We start from the raw sequence: 12,449 nt of genomic DNA on the forward strand, positions 1-12,449 counted from the left end.
CTAAGTGAAATGAGCAGAACCAGGAGATCACTTTACACTTCGACAACGATATTGTACGAGGATGTATTCTGATGGAAATGAATTTCTTTGACAAAGACTCAGTTTCAATTGATAAAGGATGGACAGAAGCAGCTACACCCAAAGAAAAGAACACTGGGAAACGAATGTGAACTATCTGCATTTTTGTTTTTCTTTCTGAGTTGTTTTTACCTTCTGAATCCAATTCTCCCTGTGCAACAAGAGAACTGCTCGGTTCTGCAAACATATATTATATCTAGGATATACTGCAACATATCTAACATATATAGGACTGCTTGCCATCTAGGGGAGGGGGTGGAGGGAGGGAGGGGAAAAATTGGAATAGAAGCTAGTGCAAGGGATAATGTTGTAAAAAAAAAATTACCCTGGCATGGATTCTGTCAATATAAAGTTATTATAAAATAAAATAAAATATAAAAAAATAGTAGTAACTCTCATCTACATAGAGCTTATTGTGTGCCAGACTATAACAATATAGGTAGGGAAAAAAACACAAGAAAATAAAACTGAATGGTATGAAAAAAAATAGTTTTAGATCAGGTACAGCTAGGCCACCTTCATTTGTGTGTTTTTTTTTTTTCATTAATTCCCTTGAGATTCTTGACCTTTTGTTTTTCCATATGAATTTTGTTGTTATTTTTTCTAGATCATTAAAATATTTTCTTGGGAGTCTGATTGGTATAGCACTAAATAAATAGATTAGTTTAGGGGGTACTGTCATCTTTATTATATTCGCTCGGCCTATCCAAAAGCACTTAATATTTTTCCAATTATTTAAATCTGACTTTATTTGTGTGGAAAGTGTTTTGTAATTTTGCTCATATAATTCCTGACTTTCCTTTGGTAGATAGATTCCCAAATGTTTTATGTTTTGATGGTTATTTTCAATGGAATTTCTCTTTGTATCTTTTGATGTTGGATTTTGTTGGTGATATATAAAAATGCTGAGGATTTATGTGGATTTATTTTGTATCCTGCAACTTTGCTAAAGTTGTGAATTATTTCTAATAGCTTTTTGGTAGAATCTTTGGGATTCTCTAAGTATACCATCATATCATCTGCAAAGAGTGATAGTTTGGTTTCCTCATTACCTATTCTAATTCTTATTGCCGAAACTAGCATTTCTAATAAAATATTGAATAATAATGCTGATAGTGGGCAACCTTGTTTCACTCCTGATCTTACTGGGAAAGGTTCTAGTTTTCCCTCATTGCATATGATGTTTACTGAATTTAAGTATATGCTCCTGACTATTTTAATGAAAAGTCCATTTATTCCTATCCTCTCAAGTATTTGTATTAGGGTGGATGTTGGATTTTATCAAATGTATCTATTGAGATGATCATATGGTTTTTGTTAGTTTGGTTATTGATATAGTCAATTATGCTAATAGTTTTCCTAATACTGAACCAGCCCTGCATTCCTGGTATAAATCCTACTTGGTCATAATGTATTATCCTGGGGATGATTTTCTGTAATCTTTTTGCTAATATTTTATTTAAGATTTTAGCATCAATATTCATTAGGGAGATTGGTCTATAATTTTCTTTCTCTGTTTTCAACCTACGTGGTTTAGGTATCAGTACCATGTCTGTGTCATAAAAGGAATTTGGTGGGACTCCTTCAATCCCTATTTTTTCAAATAGTTTATATAGCATTGGAGTTAATTGTTCTTTAAATGTTTGGTAGAATTCACATGTAAATCCATCTGGTCCTGGGGATTTTTTCTTAGGGAGTTGGTTTATAACTTGTTCTTTTTCTTTTTCTAAAATGGGACTGTTTAGTCTATTTACTTAGAAGACCCCTCCCCCTTTTCAATCAAATTGGAAATTATTGGCACTTATTTGAAGGGTTTTAAAAATCTGCTTTAGGTCTAAGTGGAGGATTTTTTTGTGCCATTGACAATATATCCATATTGTTAGACCAAGCAACATTTTTGAAGTTTGGGGAAAAAAGAAATTTCAAACCTCCTTTAACTTCAGAAATATATGTATAGAAGCAAAGTGTGTTGTTTGTTACTTTAAAATTGCTTATTTTCTTATTGACAGCACCTAGTGCAGTTGAACACATGAATCACAGCAGAGACTCAATATCAATAACGGTAACCTGGCTTCCAGCTAAAAGTATACTCGATGGATATATTATATCAATAGCCAGTGAAGGTTTCATGAAAGAAGAAATATTATATTCTACTGAGAGGTATGAAGGGATTAAAATATTAGTTACATATAGGGTAGCATTTAAATTTCTTATTCTGGTGTTAGTAATTAAAAAAAAAAAGCAGGTCTCCTTGGTTCTACTTTGCTTGACTCAGGAACTTTGACTCTCATCTCCTATTTGTGTCAGTTCAACTTTCAGGCATCCTGATTCACTACTCTCTTAACACCCAATTTCTGCTCCCAAGGGTTCATTATATAAATGCTATAGTTAGTATCTGATTGATATAACTCATTGGAACTTAAAAGATCTGAACTCTAGAGATTCTCCCAGCTCCCATCTTCAGCCCCCCAGTAGCTGGAACTATAGATATGTATAACCATTTTTCTGATTAGCAAATTTCAATAAATCTCAATACTGCATGTACTTGGGATTTTAACAATGTGGGCATTTCTTTTACTGGTGCAGATTACAATCCTACAATCACTTACTAATGATTTAGTCATTGTGAATTGCTGGAGTATGGAGGAATTGTAGAGATCATTTAGAATAACACTTTTATTTTCTGGATGAGAAAACAGAGGCAAAGAAAGGTTATTATTTTCTCAGAATCATACAGATACTATGCAACAGAGTTTGGCAGAACCCACCAGAGTTGAGATTCTATTATGGAAGCCTTTGAGAACTTGACATACAGTTTGTAAGACTCGAATCAGTAAACTTTAGGGTAGAAATTAATAACCAAGTGATTTCCATAATAAATTAATTCCATAAATCTTTCTGTCTATATGACTATGAAACACTCATTCATTAATTTCAGTCTGATTTCTTTGTAAAAATAATACCAGTAATGCCAATAAAGTTCATTGTTAAAATACTATCCATGGGTATATAAAATGGGAACTTTTAATGAAGCACACACAAACTTTCTGTACATAGTATGAGAAATTAAGATTTTTTTCCAACTGTTACAAAACTAAATGTTTTAAAATATTATCTTTTTTTTTCTTCATTCAGTATGTTCAAATTTAATGGCCTTGCCCCAGGGACTGATTTTTTAATTAGTATTGTGACTACCAATGGACTAAAGAAGAGCCAGCCTACTATCCTTCGGGCTAGCACTTGTAAGTTCATTTATATTTAATTAACTTTTCATAGATATAGCAGGAAAATGGTTGTGTTTAAAGATAGCATATAATTTAAAACTAATTATAGTTAAAGTATTATATACATATAAACTTATGTAGTAATATTATACTAACATTTAGGTTGCAAATATCTATGTTTAAAAAAGGGAATTGGACTGGCTAAGGATACATGATAATTTCTCTAATATCTATCTATCTGTCTGTCTTCTGATATAATTTATCTTCATTTGATCTTTTTTGCTGTCAGTCAGTTGAATATGTTTGATTCCTTCCACACCCAAAATTCTATAGTTTTATATTATGCTTAAATAAATCTTAAGCTGCTACTAGAACCAAGGCTTCTTTTCTGTCTCAGAATATTTGAGAGAAAAATTGGACAGGTGAAAGGAAGGAACCTAAATTCTAGGTTCACATGAGGAACCAAGAAACTAATGAATCAGGCAGAATAGGTAGAACATATTCATGTATATCAAGTTTAGCATGTTTAAATCTCTTTTGGCCTTTTCTTTCTTTTCCTTAGTCTGTTTTTTAAGCATGTCTTCCTATTTCAATAACATATTTTAAATCTTTTGCAGGCATAGTTTTTGATGAATGCAGTTTCATCTTTGATTATTCAGTTTTTAGTCCAATGAGGTAAATAAAGAAATTTTGACAAATTTTATTATTAATAGTTTCATATCATCATTTTAGTTCCAGATCCTCCTTCAGACTTTCAAGTTTTTGGAGAGGAAGAGAACACAATCTATTTGTCTTGGAAACTTCCACAAGGTGGCTTTGACAAATTTCAGGTAAAAAGCATTTCTATAAAGCTTTCACTTATCTGTTCTACTAATGCAAATTAGATCTCCAAAAGAATTCTAATGATCAACTGTCCAAAATCATAAAATAAGTAGCAGGTAATATTATTCATCTTTGATGTTTGCTTTTTCACTTTAAATGTTGAGACCACAAGGAACCATATAGAGAAGAATGTTTGCATCATTGGTGTTAGGAAATTAATTAAAGAACTTCTAACAATATAGAAATTTTGCAATTTCTAATCTTAGATTGTTTCCTGAGGGCACTCAGAGGTTAAAGGATTTGTCCAGTTACATAATAAGAGTTAGCTTTTGAATCCAGATCTTTCTGACTGAGGACATGTCTATCTACTATACCTTCTGACACACACACACACACACACACACACACACACAAAGAAAGAGAGAGAGACATAGACAAAGAGAGAGAGAGAGAGAGAGAGTAGTGAATAAAAGTTGTCAAAAGATAAATTTTGGTTTGATTCCCATTTGAGTATATGTGCCCATATGAGTATAGCTAAACATAGATGAATGCATCCACACATGTAAAATGGACACACATATATGTACATACATATGTGGGTGTGTATAATACATAGATACATAATACATCAACACATCACTCTCCCTCCTGTACTCTGCACTACGGTTCTTCATAGAATTAAAAACCACATCCCGCCTTTGTGCCTTTATATTGATTGTACCCCATACCTGAAATGAACTCTCTTTTCATCTCTACTTCATGCAGTCCTTATTTTCTTTCAAAACAAAACCCAAACACTACTTTCTATTTACATATATTCATTTTTCTAAATTATATATATTTTAATATATATTAATATTTTAAAATATTTTCTATTAATCTACATTAATCTACTTGTCTTTTCTATTAGAAACTCTTTAAGAATGGTGATTTTCATTCTTTATATTTGAGTTCCTAATATCTATCACATAGTGAGTACTTATTTTATTTTGTGAGTGTGTGTGTGTGTATCAAGGTTTAGACATTCATTTACCCTCTTTATGGTCCAAGGTCACCAACCTAGTAAATATTAGCAAGTGGAACTTGAATGCAGATCTCCCCAACTCTTAAGTCAAGTAGTCTATCTGCTATGCATATAATGCATATATGCACATAGAGGCAAATTACCACAAAGATAACTATCAGATATTTATTTATGACATAACCTGGACTTCTTATACTTTTTTAGTCAAATGGAGATGTCAAAATGAAACATTGGTCTGCCCTTTGTAATAACTGCCTAGGGCACTGCCATCCCCAAATTTGTTTGTATTGTTTGGGGTAGACTCTTGTCAAAAACAAGCCTCTTTATGAAGGGACCATAAATTCTCACCATCTGAACAGCATTACTCAGAATTAGAATTTCAAAAGAATATGGATTCCATAATTTTTGAGATTTAAAAAAATTATTTATTTCCATTTTTTCATCTTGTAAAAACTTTGGAGATCATATGCAAAATTAGAAAGCTTCTTACACAAAACAATGAAGATAGTTATCATCTAAAACTTTCCCTGAAAAATGCTTAATCTAAGTCATATGGCCTAACACATGCAACCAACTCTCTCTTCTCTGCTGCGCCGACTATCTAAGTGATGTCTGTGACAACCTTTCCTTGAGTCCTATAACCATGCTTTCTCATAGATCGGTCTGGGGGTCAGGTGTAAGAATTATATCTCTTCCTGACTGGGGTATTTCTTTACATACTATGTCTCTCAAATATCACCTCTTAAGTGAGTCTTTGGCAGTTAACTGATCAGTGAGTTCATGATCAAATTCTCTAACAACAGTGTCTAGTAAAGAGATCTGTAATGTGTGCTTTGAATACTAGAAGTGAAAGATACAAGATTTTCTTCCTTTTAGTTTATGAAACTCACCTATTTACCTGAATGAAACAAACCTTCCTTTAACATCCCACATGTGTCTCATTGAGCAGAGAGTTTTGCATCTCTTCTTCAAGTGTCCCTTATGCCCTACATTTAATTTACTTGTCAGATCTGTCTTTATTTCCTTGATAAGGCAGATGTTATTTTTGTATCCATTTCTTGTTTTCTATTCCCATTATTTCCATCATAGTTCATATTCTCAGTATTTCCGTCTGAATGCCTTTCTGGCATCTTTCTTAAATTTAGCATGTCTAAAATGAAACTCCATCACCTTCTCTGAGCTGACCATTTTATTAGGCACGCTTCACGTTTTATAAATACCTAGATTTGCATATTGTAAATACAAAGGAAAAAAAAAAAACTTCAAACAGTCAAAATCACATTACAGAATTTGTTGTAAGATGAAAACAATGATGATGAAGACAGAAATCTTCAGATCTATATCATGCAATCACTGATTTTCTGTAAGCTTTTTATGCTAATAGATGTTTTTGCTGGGTTTTTCTTTTTTTACTATTTTTAAAGATCATCATTCTCCCACTCACTTAGGTTCATAACTTTAGTGTAATTAGTGATTCCTTCTTTTTTTTTTTCTCTTATCTCCATATCAAATCACTGGTAAGTCCTGTTTATTTTATCTCTAAAATTCAACTATATTTCCCTTCTCTTTCATAATGGTGACCATCCCTGTTCAGATCTTCTTCACTTCACACCTTATCTAAGAATTTATAATATTATTTTAATTGATTCTGCCTCCCTTGTTCTCCATGCCACATTACTCAATTTGAGGCTTTCAAATCCATCCTCCAGTTGTCAAATTAATATCTCTAAAATGCAATTTGACCATGCCATTCTTTTTTTTTAATTTTCTTTTTTTTTAATTTAAATTTTATTTTATTTAATAATAACTTTGTATTGACAGAATCCATGCCAGGGTAATTTTTTACAACATTATCCCTTGCGCTCGCTTATGTTTCGTTTTTTTCCCCTCCCTCCCTCCACCCCCCCCCCCCAAGATGGCAAGCAGTCCTATATATGTTAAATATGTTCATGCCATTCTTTTGGGGAGAAAAGCCTTTAGTAATTCAAACACAAACTTTTGAGCCTAGTATGTAGGGTCCTCTGAATGCTTAAGATTTATCTTTACAATCCTCTTTCATGTCTGCTTTCACATAACACCCATTACAGGAAACTTGGACTATCAGGTTGGACATTCCAGTGTTTTCTTCTATATATTAATGCCAGCCAGCTCTATGTGTGGGGTGAATTCTGTTTTCCTCTCTACCTGTCTGTTTTTTCCTCATGTCTTTCACAGGTCAGATACTACTTCTTCCATAAAATATTCCCTGATATTAGCACATCAAATCAAGCCATTGATACTTACTAGCTGTGTGATTGGGCAAGTAGCTTTACTGTTTGCCTCAGTTTCCTCATTTGTAGAAGGAAATGACAAACCACTCCAGCATTTGTCCAAAAAACTCATAAAGAGTTGAAAGTGGTTAAAAAATAAAACAAATAATAAGATAAAGATAGAAGAGTCAGAGAGAGCGAGAGAGAGCGAGAGCGAGAGAGAGAGAGAGAGAAAGACATGAGAGGGATGAAAGATAGAAGAGAGACAGAAAGAGGGAGAGATAGAGAGAGACTGATTCTGACTTAGTTTTAAGATCTGATGAGGAATTGTGTTTACTGCTAGAAATCCTCAAAAATTCCACTTACCCAGCTTTCTCCCCTCAAGAAGTTTTCTCCTTGTAGTTCTCCTATGTTCAGGTTTTTTTTTCCCCTCTCTCACTAAGCATAGAGAATATTGAGGATTCATCTCATCAGTCTCTCTCTGTTATAGGAATTCATGGCCTCCTTCTCTCCCCCTCATCTCCTGATCAAGAATTACAATGTCTGTCATCACCTAAAGAGCAAAACTTCTTTGTCCCAGTTTTGACCTGTGCCAGAATATAAAACACATTAGTCTGAGTACAGTTATTCAAATGGCATAAAGATTTGTTTTTTTTTTTTTTTTTCTTTTTTAAGGATTCTTTCTAAAGTACTCATTTTTATGATGGACTTAAACAGCAAAATAAAATAATTATTTCCACATACATTATGGATCAGAACAAGATGACTGTACACAAAACTGCAGATCTTATGTACATTCAGCTTGCTTTTCTTTTTATGTCTTTAAGTTTAGCTTGCTAGTTTCAAAGCTGTCCTGTTTGGCTGTACTTCTTTTTGCTCTTCCTTCTGTACTCCACATTAAAAAAGGATAATGATATAAAGATTTATATATATAATGTAGAGCAAAGCCTTTGATTGCAGTCTCTCTGGGTTATTACCTCGGGAGTCATAAATCATTTGTTTTTCTGTGTCTGTGCCGTTCTCTTTTTCTCCCTTTCCTTTCCTTTTCTTCTTCAGGCATAAAGGAGATAGGAAGTCAATCTTTAACATTTAGGCTAAGAAAAGGGGCTTTAAATAAAACTTGCTTTAATGAACAGTGAAAAAGCAGTCAGTCCTTCCTCCCTGCTTTTTAGTCTCCCCCATGCCCCATCAGACCTTGGCAGACCCTAGCTGGATGCTTCAGCCCTAATTACCATCATTTGCAGCAGCAACCCTCAAAGTTCTCAGGGGAATTGCTGTGAATTTCAGTTGAATACTTTTAACAAGGCTGCAGAAAACATCAATATAAGCCTCATGGGAACATTTGTGACATATTTACCACCTCAAATGATAACATATGTACAGGATATAAAATGTTGTCCAGGTTATCATACCTGTGCTCTGAAGCAGAAATTTAAATAACTTCTTTGTTCCCCCCACTTTGCCTCTTCTCCCCTGCTCAAGAGGAATTGTAGTCTATTAATTCTTCTCCTGGCTACTCTTATATTCTTGGCAATAGCATGCAGAGACAAATATCTGCTAGTAATACATATATAATTTTTTTTAACAAGAGAGAATTTTTAGAAATAAGCAACACTTCATTTTGCTGAGCCTGCGGGCTGAGAGTTCCAAAGTCAAGTAGCATTTACCAGCAGGAATGAGCCGGGAAATGAATTGAACAACACATGTTTATGTAAGTAATTCTCAGAAGTAACTGGTAGAGTACTGACTTCCTTGCTAAAAAGTCAACAATGAGGACAGAAAGTGCAAATGAATAGGAATATCTTTCACAAAATTACATACAGGGAATAGATAGCTAGATGTAATCTAGTCAGAGTATAGACAGGAACAGCAGCCATGTTTTAGATCTTTTAAGAAGCCAAAGTGATTACAGGAAATGGACTTTGCATTTTATTGCTATTTCATCTCATTTAAATTTTATGGAAATTTGTATTTAAAGGGAGCACTGATTATATGCTGCAAGTAGTGGATATTATTTTATTAGCCTACTTATAGAGGGAAGAGTGGAAAAAAGTGATCCCCATTAGTCAATCAGTAAACATTTTTTTAAAAAAAATTAGTACTTTATTTACAAGTAAAAACAATTTTAGCACTTGTTTTTAAAAATGAGTTCCAAATATTCCCCCATTCCATTGAAAAGTCAAACAATTTGACATAGGTCATATATGTGTAATCATGCAAAATATAGTTGCATATTAATCATGTTGTGAAAGAAAACATAGACCAAGAAAAATAAACTCAAGAAAAATAAAATAAAATTGCCTCTCTGGAGTCTGCGATCGAGCTCGAGCTCACTCTCACTGGAGTCTCTCTCCAGTCTGCTTATTTCAAGTCCTCCCAGCCCTTATGTACCTTAATACAATTACATCATTACAGCATACTGAGCATGTGCAAACTGTAGAACCATTATATCACCATACTAAGTACTAAGTATACGTGAACTAAAGAACCATCATCTCATCAATCACAGAGTTAACACCCTGCTGTATCTTTGTTGCAAGTATAGTTTTCTCAGAGTTCTCCAATATCTGTGTCCTCTACAAAAATGTATGCTTCAATCAATATACCATCAATTCTCTGGGCATGGAGAGCATTTTTCTTCATCTGTCCTTCAAAGTTGTTTTGGCTCATTGTATAGCTAAATCATTTACAGCTGATCATTTTACAATATTGCTATCACTTTTTGCATAATACATTTTCACTTTGTATCAGTTTATGGAAGTCTTCAGGTTTTCTGAGAGCATTCTACTCATCATTTCTTACAGCACAAGAATATTCTTTCATAATCACATAATATAATTTGTTCAGTACTTCCCCAATTGATACTCCCAATTTCTAATTCCCTGCCACTAGAAAAGAGCTGCTATAAATATTTCTGAGTGTGTGTGTATCTCCTTATCCCTACTTTAAAAAATATCTTTTTAGATACAGACCAAATAATGGCACTGCTAGGTCAAAGGGTATGCATATTTTTTCAGTCCTTTTGGACAAAATTCCAAATTATTCTAAAGAATGGTTGAATCAGTTCATAACTCTACCAACAGTGCATTAATGTCTAATTTGCCTCACATACTCTCCAACATTTGACATTCTCCTTTTCTGTCCTTTTAGCCAATCTAATAGGTATGAGGTAGAACTTTGGGATTGTTTCAATTTGTATTCCTCCAATCAATAATGATTTAAAGCACCTTCTCATGTAGCTATAGGGAACTTTGATTACTTCAACTGAAAACTGTTCATTACTCTTGCTCATTTATCAAATGGGGAAATTGCTCCTATTTTTTAAAAAAAATTTGACTCGGTTCTCCATATATTTGAAAAATGAGGCCTTTATCAGAAAACCTTGCTTCAAAGGATTTATCTCTATCCTATTTTCCCTACCCATTTTATTCTACTCTTTCTCTCTTTCCCTTTGTCCCTCCTCAAGAGTCATGTTTTTGACTACTGCTTCCTCTAATATGTCTTCCCTTTTATCACTTCCCTCATCTCTTATCCTTTTTAAACCTTATTTCCTGATGAGTAAGTTAGATTTCTATATCCAATTAAATATCTGTTATGCCCTCTTTAAGCCCTCTTTTATGAGAAGAAAGTTCACTCACTCTTCCCATCCCCTTTCTACACCCCACATCTTCCTGTCCATTGTTAAAGTTTTTTCTTGCTTCTTTTATGTAAGATAATTTACCCCAGTCTACCCTTACCTTTTGCTTTCTTCCAATGAATTCCTCTTTCTTATCCCTTGATTTTATTTTTTAGATATTATTCTTTTATATTAAGCTTACACCCGTACCATTAACATCATCTAATAATCAGCAAGGTTTTTTGAGTTACAATTATCATTTTCCCATGTATGAATGTAAACAGTTTAACTTTATCACTTTCCTTTCTTGTTTATCTTTTTATGCTTCTTTTGAGTTTCATATTCGAAAGTGAAATTTCCTATTCCTCTGGACTTTTCATCAAAAATGCTTGAAAGTCTTTTGTGTCATTGAATATCCATTTTTTCAGCTGAAGGAGTATATTTAGTCTTGCTAGATGGGTGTTTTTGATTGTAATCTTCACTCCTCTGATCTCTAGATTATCACATTCTAAGCCCTCCAATCATTTAATGTAGAAACTGCTAAATCTTGTATTATCTTGATTGGGACTATACAATATTTGAATTCTTTCTTTCTGGCTGCTTGCAGTATTCTATCCTTAGACTGGGAGTTCTAGAATTTGGCTATAATATTCTTGGGAGATTTCATTTTGGGAGGTAATAGATAGATTCTTTCAATTTTTATTTCACTCTCTGGTTCTATAATATCAGGGCAATTCTTTTTTAATTATTAAAACTTTTTAATTTTCAAAATATATGCTTGAATAATTTTTCAACATTGACCCTTGCAAAACCTTGTGTTACAATTTTCCTCCCTTCTTCCCACCCCCCCCCCAAGATAGTAAGTAATCCACTATATGTTAAACATGGAAAAATATATGTTAAATCCAATATATGAATATATATTTATACAATTATCTTGCTGCACAAGAAAAATCAGATCAAAAAGAAAAAAAATGAGAAAGAAAATAAAATGCAAGCAAACAACAAAAAGGAAGGAATGTTGTGATCCACACTCAGTTCCTACAGTCCTCTCTCTGGGTGTTGATTGGCTCTATCACACGATCATTGGAACTGGCCTGAATCATCTCATTATTGAAAAGAACCACATCAATCAGAATTGATCATTATATAAACTTGTTGTTGCCATGTACAATTATCTTCTGATTCTGCTCATTTCAGTTAGCATCAGTTCAATGTAAGTCTCTCCAGGCCTTTCTGAAATCATCCTGCTGATCATTTCTTATAGAACAATAATATTCCACAACATTAATGTACCATAAGTTGTTCAGTCGTTCTCCAACATCAACTCAGTTTCCAGTTTCTTGCCGTTACAAAAAGGGCTGCCACAAACATTTTTGCACATGTGGGTCCCTTTCTCTCCTTTAAGATCTCTTTGGGGTATAAGTCCTGTCAGG

The 12,449-nt window shown here is 33.3% G+C and overlaps 1 protein-coding gene across 1 annotated transcript in view; it reads left to right on the forward strand.

Moving 5' to 3' along the window:
- Positions 1–12,449, forward strand: part of PTPRQ (protein tyrosine phosphatase receptor type Q) — a 285,135-nt gene that overhangs the window by 7,837 nt on the left and 264,849 nt on the right. The window contains exons 4-6 of the mRNA XM_051962483.1: positions 2,088–2,238; positions 3,214–3,320; positions 4,035–4,132. Of these exons, the coding sequence (XP_051818443.1) occupies positions 2,088–2,238; positions 3,214–3,320; positions 4,035–4,132 (356 nt within the window). The remainder of the gene's footprint in view (positions 1–2,087; positions 2,239–3,213; positions 3,321–4,034; positions 4,133–12,449) is intronic.

This window comes from Antechinus flavipes, chromosome 5 (assembly GCF_016432865.1).
Source record: "Antechinus flavipes isolate AdamAnt ecotype Samford, QLD, Australia chromosome 5, AdamAnt_v2, whole genome shotgun sequence".
Lineage (NCBI taxonomy): Eukaryota > Metazoa > Chordata > Mammalia > Dasyuromorphia > Dasyuridae > Antechinus > Antechinus flavipes.